Raw genomic sequence first — 27,399 nt, 5'->3', positions numbered from 1 at the left:
CCACTTGCTCGCGCAGCCAGGCATCTCTTCTGTCTTCATCTTAGCTGTGTGCAGGAAAAGGACCTGTGGTGACGTCACTCTGGTCCGTCACATGATCTTTTACCATGGTGATGGATCATGTGATGACCAGAGTGATGTCACCACAGGTCCTTTTCCTGCACACAGCCAGGTCCTTTTCCTGCACACAGCTAAGATGAAGACAGAAGAGATGCCGGGCTGCGAAGTGGATTAAGGTGAGTTAAATTATTATTATTATTTTTTTTAACCCCTCCAGCGCTATTTTACTAAGCATTCTGTATTCAGAATGCTATTATTTTCCCTTATAACCATGTTATAAGGGGAAAATAATAATGATCGGGTGTCCATACCGATTGTCTCCTAGCAACCGTGCGTGAAAATCGCACCGCATCCGCACTTGCTTGCGGATGCTTGCGATTTTCACGCAGCCCCATTCACTTCTATGGGGCCTGCGTTGCATGGAAAACGCACAATATAGAGCATGCTGCGATTTTCACGCAACGCATAAGTGATGCGTGAAAATCACAGCTCATGTGCACAGCCCCATAGAAATGAATGGGTCCAGATTCAGTGCGAGTGCAATGCTTACACCTACCGCATTGCACCCGCGCGGAATACTCGCCCGTGTGAACTCAGCCTTAAAGTTTCTAGAGGAAAATAGTATCACTATGGCTACCAATGGAACATGTCTGAAAGTGACTCACTGCGACTGTGAAATACAGCTATAAAGAATACACTATTGACTAAGCATATATACCGTAATTATACTACATTTAGATTTTGAGATTTTCTGAATTATCAGACACCTTCAGAAAGACTTGCTAATTGGTTCTCTCTGAAATCTTACTTTACATTGCAGGTGTGTGCATCAGACTTTCTGGATTAGTGCATGAAGGATTCATTATTTTTATTTTATTTTTTTAAATATAACAAGGCTAAGACTGGTGTTTCCTTGCTTTTCCACTTGAAATAAGATGTGCCAAACTTTTTTAAGCTCATGGATCTTAATAAATATGTTGAATCCTCAGGCAGTTCGTGCGCCCCTGACTGAAATCTATGCAAGCCGTGAACTGGTGTCATTTATGTCAACTGTCTGGTGGACATTATGACAACTGTGCTGGTCTGTGTAGGCTCCATTCCCTCTCGCCCATCCATTTTTTATTTTTTTTTAGAAAAGTATTGAGTGTGGCAAGAAGTGGAGGAAAAGGCACATTTTTTCACAAAGCAGGGCTTTACATAAAAAATGGTGACTTTTATAGAAAAGGTGCATACTGTATCTAAATAATTATTGATTAATAATCAATATCTATCTTCTACCTATCTATCTGCTATCTATCTATCTATCTATCTATCTATCTATCTGCTATCATCTATCTATCTATCTATCTGCTATCTATCTATCTATCTATCTATCTGCTATCTATCTTCTACCTACCTATCTATTTATCTATCTATTATCTATCTATCTAATATCTATCTATCACCTATCTATCAACTTATTCTAATGAAGCAAAACTTTAAGAAAAAGGAGCTCATGAATTAAATATTCTCCAGTTTTTTCGTTCACACTGCTAAACAGCATATTTACTATGGTAAGCAAAACAGGCTTTCGGCATCAGCAGCAGACACTTCAGCACTAGGTGCACAAAATCAGGGCACATCACTTTGTCAACTTCCTATTTCCTCCTCATAAACAAGACAAGCCCAGGGGAAATTGTGCCGATTAATTAACTGCAGTAGGTTATACACAAGGGGCTGTGTCACCATGGGGAACAAGAAGCTGTATCCGATTTCTGCTGGATGATGTGGGATTTATGCTTCATGGACATGATCTTCACTTCAGAGTGACTGAAGAGTCAGACAGCATTTCCCATGAAAATTAAGCATTAACTTTTTACACTAGGATTAACAGAAAGCCAAGCATATATAACAAGAAGTGGATGAAAGGGTGAAGTGAGTGACTGCAGAGCAGATGGACCAAGTGCTAATTTCTGTAATTAATCTTTATGGATTTAAGTGGCAAGGTGTAAACAGCAAGGGCGTGATGTGCCCCATACCAAGCAGACGAGAGCCGGCACTACCCTGACATTGCTGGGAAGCTAATGGGCTGCTATGGATTGTAAGATCTTACAGGCAGAGTTCCTCCACATTGTGATTAGTATGACTCTATACTGTATATATTGTGAGTATGTATATAGGTTTACAGCACTAGCTTGGTCATGCCTTCACCTTTCAAGTTGCCTGGGCTGGTAGTATCTAACTAGGGACTTAAAGTGGCCGTACACATTCAGTAGTTGCCGGCAAAATGTCTGTTTGGCCAACAGTTACAACATGTCTCCCATCTGCCTCACACATACGTGTTTGGCTCAGCCGAACGTCTATGTATATTTATTGCAGAAAAGAAAGAAAGCTTCTTCCAGACACCTCTGTTGGTGGACTATCTCCCAAGAGAACAAAAGGATTGGGGTGAAAACATTGATTTTGCCTGACCCTTTTCAGGGGAGAGTCACGAGCCCCCCGCACACATCAAGCTGTTGTCTAAACCTATGCATGTCCTGACTGCTTTACTTCATTTACTCATGTGATACCTGATACGTGACCCCTACACTAAGGCAGCTTTTAGTATACACTTTATACACTTATTACTTTAAAAGAAGACAATTTCTGAATAATTTGGATAATGTAGTACTTTGCCATTTACAGAGGAGAGTTAGAAAGCCCTCTGTGCCAGAATAGTGGCAACAAAAAGTCACATATGTTTACAGAAGTCCCATTTTGCCCAAAAATGAGTGACTTTTTGCCCTTTAACATCACGCTCGTCATTTTTCTAAAAGGTGGGCAGTGCGCTTGTGAGTGGGGATGGCGCCAATGCAGACCAACAAATTGACTTTCTGGTGCAAGTCACACCTGAAATCGACATCACCTCCTTGCCGGCACAGATTCAAGATTCTGGGACATGGATCTGCCGAAATTTGCCAAAATGAATAAGAAATGTGCGCCTTTTAATAATTTTACCCCTTCTCAAGCCACTTCAAGCAAGATCAAGATGAAGACTGGTATCAGCAAAGCCAGTCTTGATAATTCCCCCCTTTCTGCCTGATAATCCTCTAAGCTTATATCAATACATTATGTCAAATGACTGTATCAGCGTGTTTGACAAACACAGCTCTGTTACATCTGTGCCTGCATTAAATCATCATACGGCATTTACTGCTTCGGTTGTTGTACATGCATAGTGTGTCATTCAGCCCAGCTACTCTCATCCTGCTACAATAACAGTGTCTCATGGAGATGAGTGCCATTATTTTTGGGAAAAACAAAATGATTTCATGCAGGCCCTTTCAAGGAATGAAGGCTGCGCTACATGTGTAATTAAACGTGAACATATTTTATTTTGCAGTCAAGATATTAGTCACTGTTACAACAGCTATAGCTCATATTTTAAAAAAAAAACGGATCCGATGATAATCTAAGTCCTTGCTGCAGCATGTTTTATGAAAGCAATGACTTCCAGCATTACACCTACTATAACTGTGTATACCCTTGGGTGCACAGCATGGCACCTACTGTTATCACGCCGGTTTCCCTGTATAATAAGCCACTGTCTTTTATTCATCTATACCTATTAATTCTTCTTCTCATTTGCAGTAAAGCTGGAAACAGTAAGCTTCTATCTAGAAAGTTACAAAGTCTCACACTCCGATCAGATTTATGATGTTGACCTTGCACGTTTTTTATTTTCTTTATTTCAGTGTCTTCATTCAATATGGGATTCTCATTTTTATTTGAGAAATCACAAAGGACACAAAAAATAAACATACACAAATAGGACAATATATTGTAACTGGTCCGTAGTATAGAAACTACAGAAAATTTTAACTTTTTTGTTCCTTTTCATATCTGTAAGGAAAAGCCCGGAGCTAGATCTTTCTGCTCCGTAACGACCTACATAGCAGAATCCATCACCCAAGTTTTCTGCTGTGTTGGTGTCTTCAGATTCAGTTTGTAATGTGGCTGCTTTGCTATGCTCCTTGTCAAACATTAGGTCATCTGGAATGATGACTACAAATTCTCTTTCCACTGTAACAGTGTCAGTATAACATTAATCCTCAGCATCTCTCTTAGATTTTTCTAGGCCCATGTGGGCCATCTAACACTTTGTGGCACAGAACGGCAGGCAGAACACTTTAAACAACCCTACTAATCTACCTAATTCATTAATCATGAGTTTACCCAAAGGAATGCCAACTTTTCTTTGCAGAGCCATATGCCATGTGTATGAAGTATACTTTTCCTTCTAGACTGTGCCTTTTATAACTAATGAATATCTTAAAGAGAACATTTTCTTGGAGGAATCCCTAGCGTTTTACATAGTTAACCTGTCCTTATCCTGTGTCTGCACTGGTTACCATATATCTCTGCCAACTATCCATCAGCTTTTCCAAAGTCGAGTCAATTGACCTTGAGACGTACAGCAGTTTGGAAAATCAATCATTTTTATGTTAGAATTATAAAAAAACAAACCTCTATAAATGGTGCAGCATTTTCAGAAAATGAGACACATTGAATTACGTGTGAAATATCAGCCCATGTAACAGTCATATATCAGAAATTCGCAGACAGAGAAATATATAGTAGACAGATGACAACCAACGGGGACATAAGAATTTGGGGTATTCTACAAAATGAATGAGAATTATTTTTGTGTATTGGAAATAATGTGTTTTACAGCATATAACATTGTGGCATCATAGCAATCTCCTGTGTTTTTCACATTATAAGGCACATTGGACTATAATACACACCTATGTTTCAGAGGAGAAAATAAGGGGAAAAAACAAAACAATGGTGTGCTGAAATAAGGCCCCTCTGAAGTGCCCCTAGCAGTAACAAGGACTCTCTATAAGGCACCCCTTTAGAGCCTCCAGCAGTAATTAGGCTGACCTGTAAGGCAACCCTAAAAAGCCCACAGTAGTAATAAAGCCCTCTACAGTGTCCCCTGTAGTTATAAAGCTGTCAGACCATGTTGTCCTGACTGGTGGGCTCTGGACTGTACTGTTACACAGGCACTAATAGAGGCCTCACTGTAATTAAGATGCCCCTGGCTGCCCCACACTCTCTGCCTTTGGTCTTTCAGGCCTTGCCTGTCAGGAATACTGCCACTGTGGGCCATTCACCCCAATCCTCCCCCATGTTGTGCATGGGAGTGGAGACCTTATCCACAGATACAGTGCTAGTGTGCTATATCCCAAAACTGTCATTGCCACTGTGCGTCATTACCCCCACAGAGGCAGTGCCACTATATTTCCCCCTTACTCTGACTCAGCTACGCTGTGCTCTTCGCCCCCCCCCCCCCCCAGCGATGGGATAGGAGTGAACTGTGGTGGGCACTAGCTACCTGCAATGTAACAGAGCTAGTACACAGCACATTACTGACTCCATCAGCACAGCTGACCTGTGATTGAGTTCTGATCATAGGCGAGCTGCGCTGATACAGTCAGCCTTGTCGAGGAGGGCAGAGCTGCCAAGTAAACATAATCTACTAGCCTGTATTGCCAGCTGCCCCTCAAGTGTGGAGGTAGCGAGCAGGCACAGAGGAGGACCAGTATCGGCCACTGCCAGTGTTTGTTGATTGCTGCGCAGATGCTGCCCCCTCGAAGACAGTACAAGCCTCTGCTCTATAAGACGCACTGACATTTTGGCCCCATTAGGGTAAAAAAAGTGTGTTTTATTGTGTAAAAAATATGGTACGCACAAATCTTTTTTCACGTGGTGTGATATGGGTAAACTGGTTTTGTTCTTAGCATAAGATGAAACAGTCAGATATAACCCGCTTTAGAAGAGCATCAGTCTTAGATGATAATAAAAACATACAGTAAAACTCTATCTATGACACTGGGTCAATAATCAGCAATGATTATAAAAGATGTCTCACAGGCTGAAGTATGAATGGTTGTTAAAGGGGATATCCCATGAAATGAACTGTATTTATCACCTATTAATGATGAGCGAATCCAAGTCAAACAAATTGACTTTAATCCAAATTTCAGGAAAAATTTAATATGATAAAAAAGCCAAATTTCCTCTCGCTTTGTGGTAACAAATCAATTTTCACTGAAATGTCAGGGAAAAAATACCTCATCCTTTTGTGGCCATCTTATTTGAAAATACTTAGCGAAATCTCACGTACGGTGACGTATAACGTCACCATGCCAGCCGGTGTGATTACATAGTAACATAGTACATAAGGCCGAAAAAAGACATTTGTCCATCCAGTTCGGCCTGTCATCCTGCAAGTTGATCCAGAGGAAGGCAAACAAACCCTGTGAGGTAGAAGCCAATTTTCCTCACTTTAGGGGAATCTAAAATTCCTTCCCGACTCCAATCAGGCAATCAGAATAACTCCCTGGATCAACGACCCCTCTCTAGTAGCTATAGCCTGTAATTACGTCATCACATCTCAATAAAGATGGCCATGGTGGCCTCTACGTGATCAAATGGATAAGGTATTTTTTTTATTTTTTCCAGATTAACCTCTCGATCAGCGATGAACATGGCATCTGAGGGTTTCAATGACAGGGGGGAGGCGTGATTTTTTTATGAAATTCGGCAAAGCAGCCAAATCGAATTTTTTAATAACTTCACTAAACACTATCACCTATCCACAGGATCGAATTGTAGGGGCTTCCGACCACTAGGACCCCAACTCTGGTTTCTGAATGGAGCTGGGCTCGCCTAGACAGCGCTCCTTCATTCTTAGAGCAGTAAATGGAGAATTGGGCCAACATGTTCACTACTGCTCCATTTGGCAAGGCAACTTGTACACCCCTGATTCTCAGGATGATGGGGAATCCCAGTGATTGGACTCCTGTGATATAATTTAAATACTTTTCACAGGATAAGCCAATTAAAATGATTATACAACTATTTGTAACTGATGACCTATCCTCTGTATAGGTCATCAGCATCTGATCTTGGGGGTGTGAGGCTGTGCCTAGGCCACATAACTGATGTTCATGACATCACTGGCCTAGGGTTAGCATTAAGAAGGCCACAGCACTCACAGAAGTGCCAGGCCTTCTCAAACTGTTTATTGAGTCCCGGGTGTTAGACACCCACCAATCAGCTCTTAAGACTCTGGGTAGGTCGTCATTTACAAATAGTCAGCTAGCCGCTTTAAGTTTCATGCACACAGTATCATGATACAGTACCAAAAATAGGTCTCCAAACAATCAGACATTTTTATAACATATCCCTACAAATTATTTTGTCAGTGACATAATATTAATGGACCTTTCGAAAGATCCCATGACTCATAAACACGTTCTTTCACCTAATCTCCAGATATGTTTCTGCAAATTTACTAAAACCGCCATGTCCTAATTAGGAAAAGCAATTTTCAGTTTAAATTAGAAATTAACGAAAAGAACACTTGCAACCTGTAATAATTCCCACTTGAAAATAATAATAATGTAAAAATTCTTTTTATCCAACCTATTTGTGGAAACCAAGTACAATACTGAACCACTGACTAATTAGCTGCACAAGTATCTGTGTTAAGTGACATGCTGATCAACAGTGTTTAATTAGAGCAATAAACCCTTTCTGTATGTAATAAGTTTAAAAAACTAAATGCCACAGTAAAATATACAGTGGTGACAAATCTACAAGAAAAGCCAAATTTGCAATTTGTAATGTTCTAATGAAAGTTCAATGACTGCAGACAAATAATAAAAACTGATTTCCGTAGTAATTGCAGATTCATTAGGCCTGTGATGATCAGAAACTTTAAGCCCTGGATGGTGAACATAGACAAATTTTGGAGTGAGCTTTTGTTCGTCCACAAGAATGGAACATGTCATATTTTCCTCAACATGACTGGTGGTCCATGTGAAAAATCACGTGAGAAGATACCCATTTAGTTGAATGGGTCAGTACTCAGTTGGGTTCGGTCCGTTGTAAACTGGGACAATACCTGGGTGAGAAAAACACGTGTGAAATTAGCCTTAAAATGCTATTTGTAAAGGGGTTTTCTAGGAATTTAATATTGATGACTTATCCTCTAGATAGGTCATCAATATCTGGTCAGTAGGGACCAACTCCTGGTATCCTTGCCGATCAGCTGTTTGAAGAGGCCATGGCACTACAGCAAGTGCCAAAGCCTCTTCCTAGGCCAGTGATGTTACTTTCTTTGATTACATAGCCTAGGCAAAGCTCTGTCCCATCCAAGTGAATAGCTCATGGCTGCAATACCAAGCACAGCCGCTATGCAATGTACGGTGTTATGCTTAATTAGCTGTGGTGAACCTGCAACCTCCTAAAATAGCTGATCAGTAGGGGTAGCAGGTGTTGAACCCCCACCAGTCAGATATTGATTACCTATACTGAGGATAGGCCATCAAAATTTAACTCCCAGAAAACTTATTTTAACAGCTTGTTCACCTATGGGGGCCCTTCTGGCAGACGTCCCAGCGTAGCCTGACCTGCAGAGGGAATCATCCTCACTATTAGGTTCTGGTTTGCTCCCCCCACACTGCTGCAGCTTTCAGGTCTCCCTGTGTCAAAATGGAGTTTGATTTGGGTCACATGGCTGCAGTGGCGATGTATCCTCCATGCATCACATGATCCAGTGTTATGATGCATGGAGGACACATCAACATTGCAGCCAGTGATTGGCTGTGGCGTCCACATGACCTGCCTCAAACTGGATGCTGACATGGGAGACCTGAGCGCTGCAGAGGTATGGGGGAACAAAGGAGCCAGAACCTAGCAGAAGGCATCAGGTAATTATGATTCCCTACACAGGTCCAGCACACTGGGGGCTTGCTTGAAAAGACCTCGGGGGTCAAACAACCCCTTTAAGGCTAAAAGCTACACAATTAATTTTTTTCAATGGTGCCAAGGCTGTCAGTAAGGTTGTGAGGTAGTTATGCCATGATTTTACCCCATCTCACAAACAACCAAAAATGCAAGAACCTTTTCACAGAATATTAATTATCATAATAATAGACTATAAGACAATTCTGTCAAAACAGAAACGGGAAATAAATCACTTTTTGTTCCGAACATTCACTTTTGAAGTTACAATATGCAGTAACTGAGAGTTCCCTTCTTTTGGGTACAAAAGCCGAAGATTACATGAAATTACTCATTGCTACTATTCTATAACTACAATGTACCACTCTATGTCGTTTAAAGGGGATTTCTTTTGGAATATAAATAACTCGGGCAGATATAATGCTTATGTTACAATATGGTCTCCAAGCACTGGATAAAATATTGATTTCTATTATGTCATGTCACACATTGCTTATTAAGTAAGTCCAGCTTGCTGTTTGGAGAATATTTATATACAATTATTTTCTTTCACAATCTCAAAACCAATGTGTGGGGACAACAGTTAGACAAAAGAAAGCAACATAAAGCAAACACATAGAGTGGGACAAAATTAAATGTAAGCACGTGTTAATTTCATCCCTGTGAACAACATGAAAATTTATGTTACACTGTACTGCGGGTCACGTAAAGGGAATGTATCATCAGGACATTTATGGTATATCAATATGATATGCCATAAATGTTTGGTAGATGTAAGTCCCACCTCTGGGACTCGCTCCGATCTTGTCTTCTCCATTCACTGTTATGGAACTTCCTAAAATTTTGATGTGTAGCTTGCTCTCCATTCAGGTCTGGGCTCTGTTCTTGAGGAGTGGGAGTGGGTCCCAGAGGTGGAACCAGCATCTATCAGACATTTAAGGCATATCCTATTGATATGCATAAATGTCCAGATGGAAATACCCCTTTAAGGCCCTTACAGGTGAGCCTTCATAAGAAAGCTTGTTCCTGATCGAGATGTCTAAACGGACCATTGGTTCTATATGAGGTTATATTTTACTTAATTTTCAACCAAAAGGAGCCAAAATTAGTGCTTAGAGCATGCTCTGCAAAAATATAAATTATTTGATTATGTGCTTAAAAGTCCTAAAGAGAGAGGCATGAGATCTATAAATTTAGAAGTGGCATGAGACAATATGCACTAAGGTAACAAAACATTCGTTTAACTGTGATGTCTTTCAATCTGAAACATGTAGCATTGCATTATTACTATTGCCAGTGACAAAATACCAACATCAGGCAGAGCAGCCTGATTACTCAGCAACTGCCTTAACCCATAGCCAGAACTGCTCCTTATCTTACATAAAGTGATTCAGGTAATAAAATTATATTAAAGGAACACTTCTGACAACACTAATGGTCCTAGTGCTGGAGGGAGGGTAGTACAAAATGAATATGGCATGCATCTCCCCATCTAGATCTGCACTATGCATAGCACAGTGCTCGAATATTCTCCACCACCAAAATATTGCACACAAGTAATCCTTGATAAAAAATAAATAAATTAGCATAGACTATTATTTTATCAGTTATGCTGCTTAAATAATCTCTGTGCCCATGGCCAAACTAGGGATGAGTGAATCGATTTGTCTGATTATCAAGAGTTCTTGAAGAAGTGCCCACCTGCCTATTGACTGACAGCGCTGAACATCTTTACCAGCCCTGACAATTTTGCACCTGCCCTACTACTCCAAGTAACAGCACAAGTGCAGAGACAGACAGGTGGGTGCTTCTTCACTTATGAGGACAGCCCCTCACAGGTGAAGAACTCTTGCTAATGAGACAAGTCAATTCACTCATACCTAGTTTGACCATAGACAAATCATTCTCCTTCTTCTGTGGACATCTAGAACATCTATATATACTCTGTTTTAGCTACCCAACAGTACTGTTGCAGCTTTCTAGGCTGTTTATAGGTGCCTACAAGAGATACCTTAGCTGGCAGATCCTCTGGGCATATAGACAATTTAACCTCTAAAAATAAGATAAGCTGTGGGTGGTGTGTGGCTAAAGTATCCTGCATTTCACATAAATTTGCACATAAGAAACATTACATTTAGATTTGTATATATGAAATGAGTCTATAAAAGAGCATCAACACAGCTATTACTATTTTTAATCAGGATGGCCAATCATTGATATTTTGTACATGGATACTGATGTACAGTATTTGGTCGGAAACCACCATAAAAAGTTTGCTTACCAATTTGTCCAACCTGATGCACGTCAACAGGCCAATATAAAATACCATAAAATAACATAGTCCATGGACAAGAGTGACCTTGTTTTTTTGAAAAATTATTGCATTTTTCATTTTATAAGACACACAAATAAATGCGTCTTATAAAGCAAATACTAATGAGAGCTTTCTTTATGGAACTGCTCATTGGTACAGTAGGACTGGAGAGCAGTGAGTAGTGTTGCTAGTGCTGGTATTACTCACCACTCCCCAGCATACAGTTTCAGGACCTAGTGCAATGTCAGGTTACATTGCAGCACAGCAGGAACAGCATGCTGGATCTCCCAAGTGGCGGCACCATCCAGACCAGGAGAGGTAAGTTGTTTTATTTTTATTTTTTGGTCTGATCTGAGGTCTGATGAAGATTGGGGCTCTGATCTATGGTCTCATGAAGATTGGGAGTCTGATGAAGATTGGGGGTCTGATTTGAGGTCTGATAAAGATTGGGGGTCTGATTAATTTTTTATTCTTATTTTCCTACAGTAGATGCGTCTTAGGGAGCAAAAAATCTGGCAGTCCTTTTTTCTAATCTCAAACTGCCATTTTAGGAGAAATATTAATGTCCCCAACACAATTTGCATTCCTACCTAGTGGAGGGTCTCTTTAAATACTGGAATAATTAACTATTGCTTTAGAAAAATACTTTTACAGTATAAAGCATCCACACAATACTGCATCCAAAGATGAAACAACCATGAGGACACACTAATGGATCTGAAAAGTCTATTGAGTTTGGAACCAATCTTCTGCCATAAAGCAATTAAAAATGGACGTTTACATGTATGGAATCATTTCCTCTGCCCTGCCCAAGGAAACTCAGTGTAACACTGTAACTTTGATAAGAAAGTCACCACTATTAGAATTGTAAACTTTAGCGTTTCTGACGTAGCTTCTTTAAAATAAATTTACATTTGCTACACTGTAAATATATGATTCCTTCTTTTTCAATTCATACTGTGGATTTATCTGATCCTCCAGCAGCTTCAATTTAATCCTTCACAGGCAAATTATTTCTTGCTTTGTATTTCTAGAACACATATTAAATTGCTCTTTCACAAGTAATATCCACAGCATTTGTCTGGTGGACTGGGTCATGTGATTTTTACAGCTTAGAGTATTCTATGCAATGTGATTATTTCACGCTGCCTTATTTCACTTTGTTGCTGTTATTTTTATTGGTAAATTATTTTTAGTACTCATTCATCCTTGAAATTTCTACAATTTCTCTCCCAATCCCTAATGAGCGACAAACATTAATGAAACTTCCTGACAAAAGAGAACAAACAATGAAAGTTATTATATTTATCAGGAAAATAAATAAATAAATCTTGTGATCTAGATTTTTATTCAGTGCCTGAAGTTGCATGATGATATACGACACCTGAGAAATATCTGAATGCTAGAATTAAATGGAATACTTTGTTCATCAATATGTGGTCAGGGAAATGATACTTACATTTCAGTCATTGATATATTCCAGTGTATTACATGTAAATTGTCTTAGCTTTGGGGGGTACTGGTTCTCATTAAGAAAACTCATCTGTGAATGGAGTCTTATTAGAAAAGCTACACAGGTTAAAATATGCAAATTAGCTCTCTCCTAGAAGAAAGAAAACTATCTCACTAGTGTCCTCTAATGCACATAGACACTCTAGAAGTCAATGTCCAACCTAGACGCGCTTAAGAGTGGGACATGGACTTACAAGGTACATTACAGAAGAAATTACAGAACATGGCTGTAGCTTCCCCAAGCACAAGTGGCTGTCCACCAGGGTTGTTTTAAAAGCAGCAGTGACCAGCTGATTGCCTCTACAGTTGAATTATATAAGGGATTTTTTTCTGATAAAACAACCCCCTATAAGAATTAGGCCACAAACTAACCATCTTAATTTTTCTAAGATGTGCTGGAGGTATTCTAAAGTTCATGGACTACTTTTATCCATGAAGTAGCCAGTGAAGAAGAACCAATCTTTAGAACTTCTACTCACCACTGATTCTCCCATGTAACTCCCAAGCTGTAAATCACTAGGAACTTGTTCGATCATTCCATATATCTATACCTTTATATAAACTAGAATTTTAGGCCATGTTCAGACATGACACATTTGTTCTGGTGTTTCACAATAACCTATTTACATTCAGTAGGACAAGTATCTATCATGTACCATATACGGTATATTCCAGCTTCTGCGGTGGGTTTCATCCTTTGCAGTCTAAAGGGCAAAATCTGAACAAGTCACAGTAAGGGTAGGTTCACACAGAGGTTTTTGGGAGGAGGATTTGAGGCAGATTTTCATGCAGGCTTTACAGCCAAAGAAATAAGTGGATCAAGTTGGAAGAAATATAAGTCATTCCATTATATTTCTCATGCTTTTCGAATCTACTGGCTTGGGCTGAAAAACCTGCAGAAAAATCTGCTTCAAAACCTCCTCCTAAAAAGTCTGTGTGAACCTACCCCAACAACCATGGAAAAGTCTGTAGCTGCAATGGAAATGTGACTCTATTATCTGCTTGTATTTCACTGATCTCACAAAAGGGAAAAAAGATGTTTCTTGGAAAAGGTTTTACTTTTCAGGTCTTTGGATTCATGCCCTAATATTGTATGTTTTGAGTATTAAATATCCCAGGCGTGAGTACTGAAGGATGGACTTATTCGGCTGTTCCCTATTGTAACTTCATAACCAATCACAATTTATATTCTAAAGGGACTCACCCTTGTCCTACATATATCTGATTTCTATTCTTGTTGGATCATATAAGAAAGAACATAAAATGTATAGATATAGACATGACGCTCAAACTAACAACAATGTAATGTGCATTATGCCATAAACAGCGCAGCGCAGGACTCCCACAACTTTCAGATTACAAACCAGGATACTCAAGTGCCGGGATATTCCTTCATGAATAAAATGTCCCCCCCCACTTAGAAACCGCATGATGTAAAACATTTATAACAAATTATTGATAACAGCCTGCTAATTTGGGCTTGTCAGGGATATGAACGATGGGCAGGTAAGCAAGATTTCTGAATATAGGGCATCACTCTGCTGGGTGACCACCATTGCTGCATTATTTAATAGGAATTGTATTGTGCGTGCACATATAAATAACCCAGAGATCAGACTGGTTTATTCTTAATTCATAGTTGCTAACACAAAATATAAGAAAGGTTATAGTACATGAAGTCATCCACGTGAGATGAACTTAAATGTTACATGAAAGTAAATAATTTCTTATTCTTTATGAACTTATCATTCATATGTGATTCTGTCCTTTTAAAGATAGGTATTTTTATGATAAATTCTCTTTAAAGGTTGGACTTCTGTCAAGTGTGAAAAATGCATTGATGCATTTGTGCAAGATAGGCACATCTAATGCATATTAAGTAACTGAAATACCTTGCCTCATCTACTAAAAAATGAATTCAAAAGAATTTAATATTTTGAACATAGACATCCTGAATTTCTTGCAAATATAATTGGGAAAAGGTCTGAGTCTGAATAATCTTGGCAGAACTTGCAGAGTGATGACCTTGGGGTTCAAATGTTAGCTGTGTCTGTACTGTTTTAGAAGCTATTGCATTAGATCAACGTGCTTGAGTATTTATTAAAGTCATGATGAAAGCTAATCCATGAAATAGAGATTTAATATTACACATTGGAACTCAAATTGCTGCTGGAATCGTTGCACGTTAAACCAAGTCCTAAAGTTCCAATACTTTAAGTGGAGACAAATATAGCCTTGAGTGAAGTGGAAAATGTTTCATGGAATTCTAACAGCAGATCTGTTGAATTATTTTTCTCAAAAACCCCCAAAAATGTACCCATAAATTAACAATGTTGACAACTGGGTCTACCCTGAGTACACATCTTATGTTGTTACATTTTCACTTCCATAGAAGAGTGTAGTTCTTCAAAGCTTGGGAACTAGATCTACAGATCCCTAAATTGCTGCTTTTCTTTATATTCATAAACAAGAATTCGAGAAAATGGATAAAGCCCTCTTGCATAGGTATCTCATCCCAATGTACCCGAATAATTGCTGGAACTGTGGGGTTGATAGGAGTACCTATCTCCACATGTGGTGGTTCTGATCAGTTATTGTGCCTTTCTGGAAAGATCTCCTTGAGCTTACCAAAAAAATATATAGCACTTCTCTTTAATTAGAGGCAGAGACCAATTAGTTCCCCACCTCTTCTCAAGAACCTTTCCCTCTAGGGGACTGGCCCTGGCCAGACACCTTCAGGCCATGACACGTTTGGAGGTTGCATCAGCTGCCAACTATTGTGGAATGGACATACAGATTAGACCAAATATATTGTCTAGAGCTAGCTCACAGGGAAGGTTACTAAATTTGATTCTATATGGCCAGCATGGACCCAATACAGAGACTTCAAAGACCTCCTGGATACACGTTCTTTTCTCCTTCATTTCTTTTTCATTACTTATTCTCTATTAATTAATATACTGAGTATGGTTAAAGCAGATGGAGTCAGCTCATATTACTTTCCCTCTCCCCCTTGTCCCTTCCCACTTTTACCCTCCATTTTTCCTTCCCTTTGTGGTTTCCTCATGGTTTCTTATGAGTCCTTTGATTTGATTACTCCTAGTGTAAAAGGGGTTATGTGACTTTGATAACATCATTTGATTGGTGGGGGTCAGGACCCAGGACCCCCACCCATCAGCTGTTTGAGACCTACGACTTTTTGATTACTGTAATAAATTTTTTTAGGGGTACAAGAAGACAAAAAAATGGTGAATCACATGTTTTTATCTATTTTTTTTCCATTATGGCATACAAATATTTTTATACTTTAATAGTGCAGACATTTTTGGATGCAGCATTACCAGTTATTTTATTTTGTTATTTATTTTTATATGTGAAATTGGAAAAGGTTGGTGATTTCAATTTTGATATTTTCTTTTTTACTTTTAGTCCCCCTAAAGGGCTAGAACCTGTGTTCTTATGATCACTTGTCCCCTAGACCATAATAGTGTACTATTATGACCAAGGGGATTCTGATGCTCTGCCTGCTAAGCTGTTCCTTATGCACAGCTTTACAGTCAGTTTACCATAACAGGCCTGAGAACCTTCAGAAGGCCCAAGACTGCCATGGTAACCGATCAGAGCCCTGCAATTTTATTCTAAGGGTTCTGATTTGAAGCCCTTTGCTTAACTACACAGATGCCACAATGGCTATTGACTGCAGTATTTGAGGGGTTAAATGACTGGGTTCGGTGTCACTGCCAATCCTCATCATTGTGGCATGGTGCTGACTTAATTTTACAGCTGGCACCTGCCATGTATGAACCAGGCTCAGCACAGCAGCCTGCTCCATTCAAACCCTTACACATTATTATGTACATGATAATGCATGAAGGAGTTATGTAACTGTTTACTGACTATTGTTCAAATTTACATTAATTTTGGCTGGCCTAGCCACTTATGGCCTGTCCGACACACCACCTAATGTGTGTTTTTGTCTCCCAATTTTCCTCAATGGCAGATGTCGGGTGAAAAATAGGATGGGCAATCTGAATTTCTCCAGAGGTGTCTTACAGTGGCTTACTTCAAACATATGCACTCTTGGCCAAGCGAGCATTGAAAGTGAGTGGCGAGCTTTAGGTTTGGTTTGCATTGTGTTTAGTCACTACATCTTTATATACATAAAAACATACAGTACACTTTGTGCTATACATTTTTTGTCAGTAGGAGTCAATAGCACAAATATACAAATACATAAGAAGACAGCACGCATCTGGAGCATAAGACTAGTGGAGTACTTTATGCTTTCCCGCAGAAGGTGATAAATGGCCATAAATTGAACCTAGCCCACAAAGACTAAAAGTGCTATTTGGGGAGAAACTCATATATGACCGGAAGAATTATATAATACTTAAGGGTCACAATGTGAAAATGATACATCTTGGAAAAACTGTACTGTAAACTTGAGCAATCTCAGGCACATTAAATTTTCAACATTCACGCAACTGATCATAATGTTAATCATTGACTCTACATTTGATTTTAATTTAGGGCTAAATGCTTTGCAAATATGCAAATATGTATATTTTAGTTTAGTGTAGGATCTTAATGCAAACACTAATGGTATCCATATATCTTAAGGAACCTTTGATGTAGCATAATTCCCTAATTGTAAAGCCGGAGGAAAAATGTTAAATTATGGATGGAAGCCATGTAAATTGGGCCATTATTTATCGATGAAATATTTAGTGTAACTGGTTACCGCTGCAATTTCTGAAATAAGAGATTGGGTTTCAAATACAAACACTAGAAGCACTACAGATGCTGGTTGACCCTGATATTCTGAGCTGTCATTGGTAATGCGAATGTTTACACTAAAATAAAGAAAAAAAGCATTTGTGCACAGAAGATGTGGAATTGAATGACCCACCTGCATTTCTTGTGCACAATAATAAAGTGCCAATTTAAATATTTATGTGCCATAGTAATTGTGGATTTTTAGAAAGCCAAGGCTGTAGACTGGCCTTGTATGTGAAATATTTATTTTGTATTTTACCTATGCACTTGACCTCTAGCTCTCACTAATAAACAATGGATGAAGCTTGCCATACAGGAGGAATTTGCTTATTGATGTTTTAAATAGAAGGCTACATTCTCAACAGCAGCACAGCTAGTCAGCTTGGAATGCCAATACACTTCCAGCTAAGGAACAGGATTTTTCTAGGCAGAGAGAGATGATCATTTGCCTGTGTTTATCTATTTATATAGTTATTTTAATTCCTTTTATTTTATACATTATAAAATATATAAATTATTTTATAATGTATATAATATATATGTTATATTATAAAAATTATAACCAGGAGCAACTCATATATTCATACACTGGTTCTTACATTGTCCATGTTTTTTTCTTTCATTCTGATTAAAGGTCCTTACACATATGAAATTTCTTACTAGAAACAAATGCCAGAATAAGCATGAGCATTTATTTTGGCACCTGTTTTTTTTTTAAAGTGTGGTTGTTTGGATGTTTTTTCAGTCTTTTTTGCATACAGTACGGTCTTGTATTGACCAGCTTTTTGGTGCAGAAAAGCAAAGCAAATTTTGGTGCAAATGCTGTTTTGTGATGAAATTTGCAACTTTTTAGCTATTTCTGACACTTTTGCCACTTTTTAAAAAGTGTGAGGGGTGCGAGTGGGAGAAGGTGGGTCATCATTTGTCAATAGGCGCAACAGAAAACTGGAGCTCGTTACACCAGAAATCTACTTCAGCTCCTGGCTGGAGTAAGGTTCTGGCACACAGAAACCAGAAGGTGCACTTCTTAACACATTGGTTGGATCTTCAGCAGGGTTTTAGTAAATTACCTCCTTTGTGTTTTACCATTAGTGTTTTCTTCATGGCGTTTTTTTCCACTACAGAGAAGGTGATGTGAAATTGCCTGAAAAAATATCAAGCGCTACAGCATGCTGTGTTTTTGAAAAGAATCAAGGGAGACTCCACCTAATGAATAATAATGGCAGTACCAAAAAAAATGCTTGTGTTTTACAATCCCACAGACCTTCAGCCTACATCTATAGCTGACAATTTTACTGCAAAAAAATGCACCAAAACTTAAAAAAAAATACAACTAATAATGCAAAAGTGCACAAGGACACAACTTAAAAAAATTGCTAATTAATAAATTAATATAGAAAGAGCAATGACGTGATGATGATTTCAATCTCTGGCTGAGGAAGTCACCTTGTAAGTCTGTGCAGTGCACTGCATATTGTGATCTGCAATGTAAGTAATGGAAAATATGACTCATTTAGGCACCCTCTTAGCTGGCCTCCAATCATAAGATTGATGTGATTTTGTACAGTATGCAGTCACAGATGGCAGAGGTAGGTTCACACTGCGTTCAGGCATTGCAGTATTATTTCAAATGCTATGTCGAATGTGTGCCCAAGGTGTATTAGACAGCATACCTACATAGTTGCATACATACACTACTCATTTCAAATACAGAAGTAGTTCAACTGAAAAAATATTCAGCTGTGCTTTTCTACAGTTAGGGCTCATGCACACGACCATATGTATTTTGCGGTCCGCTAACCACGGATCCGCAAAAAATACAGATGTGCATTCCGTGTTTTGCGGAATGGAACAGCTGTCCCCTAATAGAACAGTCCTATCCGTGTCCGTTATGCGGACAATAGGACATGTTCTATTTTTTTACGTAATGGGCATACAGAAAATGAATGCATGTGCAGTAACTTCCGTTTTTTTAGCGGACCCATTGAAATGAATGGTTCCGTATAGAGCCCAGAAAAAAATACCCGGAACAGACACGGAAAGAAAATATGTTTGTGTGCATTAGCCCTTAAGGAAAGAATATACCAAGGTATCCCGACGTATAAGGACGCTGTTTTGGCATACCTACGAGTTAAGGCCTCATGCACACGACCGTTGTGTGCATCCGCGTCCATTCCGTCATTTTTCACAGTTTAGCGGAGGTCCCATTCATTTCTATGAAGCTGTGAAAAAAAAAATGATAGTCCTCCGTTTTTTCTCCACGTCCGTGATCTGTGATTCCAGTCCGTCAAAAAAATATAACCTGTCCTATTCTTGTCAGTGGAAAACGGAGGACGGACCCATTCAAGTCAATGGGTCCGTCAAAAAAAACAGATGCACAATTGGTATGTCATCCGTGTCCAAGACCTTGGTGCAATAAAATTACACTTTTCATTAACCTTCCTTTTTTTCCCCTGTCAGACAAAAAAAAAGGAAGACACAAGGAAACACAACTAAAGCAAAATCGGACACGGACCACTGAAGCCAAATCACTGACTGTGAAAACACTGTCGTGTGCATGAGGCCTAATGGTAGGATATCAGGACGCTACACATACTGTATATATCAGGATAATTTCCTAGCACATGCACTGAATGTTGACCCCCAAACGAGATGGAAAAGTAGACTAACAAATCCCAAAGTCATGACTGCTAACTGGCACGTATTTTAAAATGGCCATGGGTTTGCAGCATTATTACGTTATTTTTCAGCAGGAGGTTTCCTTCAAATTAGATAATTCTCTTGCTAATTATTTAACTGATAACTGATAAGATATATGCCTGGATTTTACTTTCTTCTATATTGCTATTTTTACCTCCTGACACCTATTCCTGCTCATTTCTGTGGTTCTAACATCTGTTTTTAATAACATACACAATATCCTTATCTATATCCACTGATTTAATTATGGTGCCCTGGTAATATGCACTGATTTAATTATATTACCTGCTAAATTGAAGTTGTTATAGCTTCTGCCATAGTATTTCTGTGTTTTACATACTGACTGCAATAGTTTGGAAGAAAGCTTATAATATTTTAAAATCTTCTAGCAAGTGAGCTCATACACATTTGTTTATGTTCTTATGTTAAGCTTATTGCATAACGCAAGACATGAAATTGAAAGCAAAGGGGAATGTACTGAGATATATATATGTAATGAGTGGAAATTGTGCAATGATATTAAGGTTTTAGTATGAATACTTGTACAAGCAGAATGGTTTATAATAAAAAGGGTAGGCGGTAGCCTCTCAAATATCTTATACCGAAATTCCAAGGCTGGTGTTAGACAGACCGCATGTGACGGACGCATCTCCCAAACCAACCGCAGCTCATCTGACCAAAATTCACAGTGGCATAGTGATTTTGGGTGCAGCCTGACCGTACTACACTGTATTCACATGATGATGGCGGGAGGCCTAAGGTATCCTGTGCACGACAGATCCATGCATATTAAGCCTATAATATGGCATATAGGTCATGGCATTTGTGTCTATGTACTATAGACCATAGGCATTCTGTTCAAAAGATAGACCATTGATATATTCTTTTCTTTAGCATTAAATTAAAATAAATTAATGGCATTGCCTCAAATATAATAAACATGTTGTATGTTCATGAGCATCAAATCTGAAACAGGTATTAATAAGTATTGATACAAGACCCCAAAATGCTAATTTACATACTGTAGCTACTAGAATCAACTGTCTACTTGGTTGTCATGTCAACATTTGTCTTTTCTGTACTGTTTTTTATCCTGAAAGCAAGCAATTGTGTATTTGTAAAACGTTACCACTGTAGCTTTATACACACAATTTTACTGTGAACAACCGATGTGTAAAACACAAATGAAAGGCTATGTTCACCTTCCTAAGCAATTTTTTAAGTGATTGCATGCTACTCATTTTTTTTCAATTGGCCTTTATTAAAAATATTGAGCTGTTCTGTCAAAAAGGATTAACTGTTTTTATAGCTGTGTGACTGGTACTTTCACTTTCACTTTAATAATCCTTATCTCTAGACTACTAGGAGGTCATAAACACTTATTTAAGCCACATTCTTATCAGTAAGATAAGGATTGAGCTTTGATGAGTGTTTATAAAATCAGAGAGCAGAGGAGTCCGTCTGCTCCCTTTAATATTTTTTGATGATTTTTAGCTCAAAATGATTTCAATACAATAATAAAATCAAATGTCCCCAATGGTGTACCATAGCCTTTAATCTTTTTTTTACTAGATGTTTCTTTTACATTTTTTTCAGGGTTTTTTTACCAACAGAATTTACTGCTCTACTGATAATGAATTTAAAATCTCAGACATACCAAGACAGCAAATCACTATACCTAACAAATGTCAACGAGGGATCGTGTGCTACAAACAATATGGACAAATACATTGCTGTTTAAAACCAACAGCATTTAGTGTAATTTTATCAAAGTCATACTGTCACCTCTAAATATACACTAAACAATAAAGTTGACAGACCAGTAGAATTTCCATCTACCAAAGAAATAAGTCCCAAAGTGTAGTGTATGTAACTAGTGTATCATCTAGTCAAGATGGGCAATGCTGTAAATGAAATGAGATAACTCCTCTGTACAGGTCAGGTATCTGATTAGTAGGGATCCGACACCTGGGACCCCATGTGATTAGCTATTTGAGACGGAAGCAGCACTCCTGTGAGCACTGTCAACTTTTTGCAGCTTACCACAGGCCAGTGATATCACATTCATCGGTCATGTGGCCTAGGTAAGCTGCATTGTAAACTGAGTAAGGGGCATATGTGCCCAACCTCAACTTTCCTCAATTTGTGTCAAGGACTCCAATTTCTCATGGTCCAAATTAAATACACAATTATGACATGACAGCCATTTCACTTTTTTTCAATTTTATTATGTTGTGGCCTCATGCTTAAAAAAAAAAAAAAAAGCTTCCCCCATTGGTCTGCACTCAATACCCCATAATAAGATTGTGAAAACAGAATTTTAGAAATTTTTGCATATTTATTTTGAAGGAAAAGAACAAATATTTCTCATGGGCATAAGTATTTAGACCCTTTGCTGTTCTGGCATTTCTTGATAATCTTCGAGATGTTTCTCTATCTTGACTGGAGTCCACCTGTGGTATATTCAGCTGACTGGACATGATTTGAAAATACCATGGGGGTAATTTATTAAGACTGGCATTTTAGATGCCAGTCTTAATAACCCTGTGTGCTGGCAGTGGGTCCGCTGAAGGTATGTAGAGTCTAGAGCCAGTCTAAATATACGCCAGCTTCCTTGCTGTCAGCCCGTCCCCTTCCCTGCACCTGTATATGAAAGATAGCATAAAAATCGAATTTAATACAAGTTAGCGAGACCAATTTAGAGTCAGTTTGGGTTACCTTGCAGCTTGATAATCATAAGGTAACTCGTGTAGGTGTGATATATAGACCACCTAGCCAAGTCAAAGAATTAGATGATCTACTAGTTGAGGAAATAGCTAAAATGACATTGAAAGGGGATGTTATCATTATGGGAGACTTTAATCTTCCTGATGTAAACTGGAAAACCAAAATAGCTAGTTCTACTAGGAGTACAGATATTCTAAATTCCCTACTGGGATTATCTCAAAAGCAAGTAGTTGAGGAGCGAACCCGAAGGGAGGCCATTTTAGATTTTGTATTCACAAATGGGAATTTGGTATCTGATATTACTGTAGGGGAAAGCTTGGGATCTAGTGATCACCAGTCAGTGTGGTTTACTATAAGTACAGTGACTGAGTCACACCACACAAAAACAAAAGTTTTAGATTTTAGAAAAAACTGACTTTTCGAAAATTAGATTACTGGTATACGAGTCCCTATCAGATTGGAACAGTGTCAATGGAGTCCAGGAGAAATGGGACTACTTAAAAGTTGCACAATTAAAGGCAACAGATAATTGCATTAGGCTTGTCAGTAAAAGCAAAAAAAAGAAAGTGACCACTGTGGTACTCAGCAGAAGTGGCCAAAATCATTAAAAACAAAAAGATAGCATTTAGTAATTATAAAAAAAAGAAAAACGAGGATGACAGGCAAATTTATAAGATTAGGCAGAGAGAGAGAGGCCAAACAAGTTATAAGAGCTTCTAAAGCACAGGCAGAAGAGAAATTAGCACAGTTAGTGAAAAAAGGCGATAAGACATTCTTCAGATACATAAATGAAAAAATGAAACTAAAACAAGGAATTAACAAATTTAAAATAAAAGAAGCAAGGTATATGAAAGAAGATAAAGAACTAGCTTACTGCCTCAATACACACTTCTGTTCAGTTTTTACAAAGGAAAAGGACCTCAGTTAGGAAGGAAGACTTTTCAGAGCAAGAGGTTCTAAGTCAGCTGTCTAAAATTAATACAAATAAGTCACAGGGGCCTGATGGGATACACCCAAAGCTATTAAAAGAGCTTAGCGGTGAACTAGCAAAACCATTAACAGATTTATTTAACCAATCACTGGTAACAGGAGTCATCCCAGAAGATTGGAAATTAGCAAATGTTGTGCCCATTCACAAGAAAGGTAGTAGGGAGGAATCAGGCAATTATAGGCCAGTAAGCCTGACAGCAATACAGGGAGTGCAGAATTATTAGGCAAGTTGTATTTTTGAGGATTAATTTTATTATTGAACAACAACCATGTTCTCAATGAACCCAAAAAAATCATTAATATCAAAGCTGAATATTTTTGGAAGTAGTTTTTAGTTTGTTTTTAGTTTTAGCTATTTTAGGGGGATATCTGTGTGTGCAGGTGACTATTACTGTGCATAATTATTAGGCAACTTAACAAAAAACAAATATATACCCATTTAAATTATTTATTTTTACCAGTGAAACCAATATAACATCTCAACATTCCCAAATATACATTTCTGACATTTAAAAACAAAACAAAAACAAATCAGTGACCAATATAGCCACCTTTCTTTGCAAGGACACTCAAAAGCCTGCCATCCATGGATTCTGTCAGTGTTTTCTGAGCCTGTCAAGTCCTTCTTTTGACCCATTTTGCCAAAGGAAAGGAAGTTGCCTAATAATTATGCACACCTGATATAGGGTGTTGATGTTATTAGACCACACCCCTTCTCATTACAGAGATGCACATCACCTAATATGCTTAATTGGTAGTAGGCTTTCGAGCCTATACAGCTTGGAGTAAGACAACATGCATAAAGAGGATGATGTGGTCAAAATACTAATTTGCCTAATAATTCTGCACTCCCTGTAGTGGGGAAATTAATGGAAACCATACTTAAGGAGAGGATTGTGGAACATCTAAAATCCCATGGATTGAAAGGTGAAAAACAGCATGGGTTTACTTCAGGGAGATCATGTCAAACTAATCTTATAGATTTTTTTGATTGGGTGACTAAAATAATTGATGGCAGAGGTGCAGTAGACATCGCTTATCTAGACTTTAGTAAGGCTTTTGATACTGTCTCACATAGAAGGCTTAACAATAAATTGCAGTCTTTGTGCTTGGACAACCATATTGTTGAATGGATTAGGCAGTGGCTGAGGGACAGACAACAGAGGGTTGTAGTCAATGGAGTATATTCAGACCATGGTCTTGTTACCAGTGGGGTACCTCAGGGATCTGTTCTGGGATCCATATTATTTAATATCTTTATCAGCGAAATTTCAGAAGGCCTCGATGGTAAGGTGTGTCTTTTTGCTGATGACACAAATATTTGTAACAGGGTTGATGTTCCTGGAGGGATACACCAAATGGAAAAGGATTTAGGAAAACTAGAGGAATGGTCAAAAATCTGGCAACTAAAATTTGATGTTGATAAGTGCAAGATAATGCACCTGGGGTGTAAAAACCCAAGAGCAGAATATAAAATCAGTGATACAGTCCTAACCTCAGTGAGGAAAGGGATTTAGGAGTCATTATTTCAGAATACTTAAAGGTAGGCAGACAATGTCACAGAGCAGCAGGAAATGCTAGCAGAATGCTTGGGTGTATAGGGAGAGGCATTACCAGTAGAAAGAGGGAGGTGCTCATGTCGCTCTACAGAGCACTAGTGAGACATCATTTGGAGTATTCTGCGCAGTACTGGAGACCATATCTCCAAAAGGATATTGATACTTTGGAGAGAGTTCAGAGAACTACTAAACTAGTACATGGATTGCAGGATAAAACTTACCAGGAAAGATTAAAGGACCTTAACATGTATAGCTTGGAAGAAAGACGAGACAGAAGGGATATGATATAAACTTTTAAATACATAAAGGGAATCAACAAGGTAAAAAAGGAGAGAATATTTAAAAGAAGAAAAACTTCTACAAGAGGACATAGTTATAAATTAGAGGGGAAAGGTTTAAAAGTAATATCAGGAAGTATTACTTTACTGAGAGAGTAGTGGATGCATTCAATAGCCTTCCTGCAGAAGTGGTAGCTGCAAATACAGTGAAGGAGTTTAAGCATGCATGGGATAGACATAAGGCCATCCTTCATATAAGATAGGGCCAAGGGCTATTCATAGTATTCAGTATATTGGGCAGACTAGATGGGGCAAATGGTTCTTATCTGCTGACACATTCTATGTTTCTATGTTTCATACCACGCCCCCTTTTTTAGACCTGGCGTTAGCAGGGGAAAGCTGTTATTTGCACTGCAATCTACGCCAAAAATACACCAAAAGATCAATAGCCAAGCTATGAGGAGGAAAGAACTGTCTGTAGCGATCAGAGACAGGATTGTGTGAAGGCACAGATCTGGAGAAGGACACAAAACATTCTGCTGCACTGAAAATTCCTAAAAGAACAGTGGCCTTCATAATTCTTAAATGGAAGAAGTTTGGAACAACCGGGGTTCTTCCTAGAGATGGTTGCCCCACCAAACTAAGTGATAGGGGAAATGGCCTTGGTAATAGAGCTGACCATGCATGGTCACTCTGGCTGAGCTCCAGAGATCCTGTGTGCAGATGGAAGAAACTTCCAGAAGGTCAACCAAAACTGCTGCATCCACCAATCTGGGTTTTATGATATAGAGTGGCCAGAAAGAAGCCGCTCTTTAGTAAAAGACACATGAAAATTGACCTGGAGTTTGCAAAACAGCACCTAAAGGACTCAGTCTGTGAGAAACAAGATTCTTTTGTCTGGTGCAACCAAGATTAAACTTTTTTTTCTCAATTCTAAGCATCACGCTTGGAGGAAACCAGGCACTGCCCAATATCATCCTTACAGTGAAGCATGGTGGTGGCAGCATCATGCTGTGGGGTGGTTTTTCAGAGGTTTGGACAGGGAGATTGGTCAGAGTTGAGGGAAAGCTGAATGGAGCAAAGTACAGAGATATTCATAATGAAAGCCTTATCCAGTGTGCTCTGGACCTCAGACTGGGCTGAAGGTTTACCTACAAAATAGATAATGACTCTAAGCCAAGACAGGAGTGACTTAGGGACAACTTTGTGAATGTCCTTGCATGGCCCAGCCAGAGCCCTGACTTAAACCCAATCAAACATCTCTGGAGAGACTTGAAAATGACTGTCCACCAATAGTCATCATCCAACCTGACAGACCATGAAAAGATCTGAGCAGAAGAATGGCAGAAAATTGCCAAATCCAGGTGTGGAAACCTTCTGGCATCATACCTAAGAAGACTAGAGGCTGTAGTCACTGCCAAAGGTGCTTCGACTAAGTAGCGAGTGTAGTGTCTGAATACTTATGTCAATGCAAGATTTTAGTTGTTTTCACTTTGTCATTATGGGGTATTGAGTGCATAATGATGGGGAAACTTGATTTATTTATTTTTTGAATATTAGCACTACCTCAACATAAACTGTGAAATCATGAAAGGGTCTGAAGACTTTTTGAATGCACTGTAGACACATATAGCATATACCTCTCCCAATAGATTATGGCAAAATCATGTTTGTTTGTTTTTTAAACCCGCCATTCTCCACAAGATTG

General features: G+C 38.6%; 1 protein-coding gene across 1 annotated transcript in view; it reads right to left on the bottom strand.

Annotated features, from left to right (window-relative positions):
• Nucleotides 1-7,792: 7,792 nt before the first annotated feature.
• PCDH9 (protocadherin 9) overlaps nt 7,793-27,399 on the bottom strand; it is a 71,074-nt gene continuing 51,467 nt past the window's right edge. Inside the window, exon 3 of the mRNA XM_040425377.1 lies at nt 7,793-7,993. Coding sequence (XP_040281311.1) covers nt 7,937-7,993 — 57 coding nt within the window. The 3' untranslated portion in view covers nt 7,793-7,936. The remainder of the gene's footprint in view (nt 7,994-27,399) is intronic.

This window comes from Bufo bufo, chromosome 3 (assembly GCF_905171765.1).
Source record: "Bufo bufo chromosome 3, aBufBuf1.1, whole genome shotgun sequence".
Lineage (NCBI taxonomy): Eukaryota > Metazoa > Chordata > Amphibia > Anura > Bufonidae > Bufo > Bufo bufo.
The sequence above is the reverse complement of the archived record's forward strand: the minus strand, read 5'-3'. Positions and strand labels throughout refer to the sequence as shown.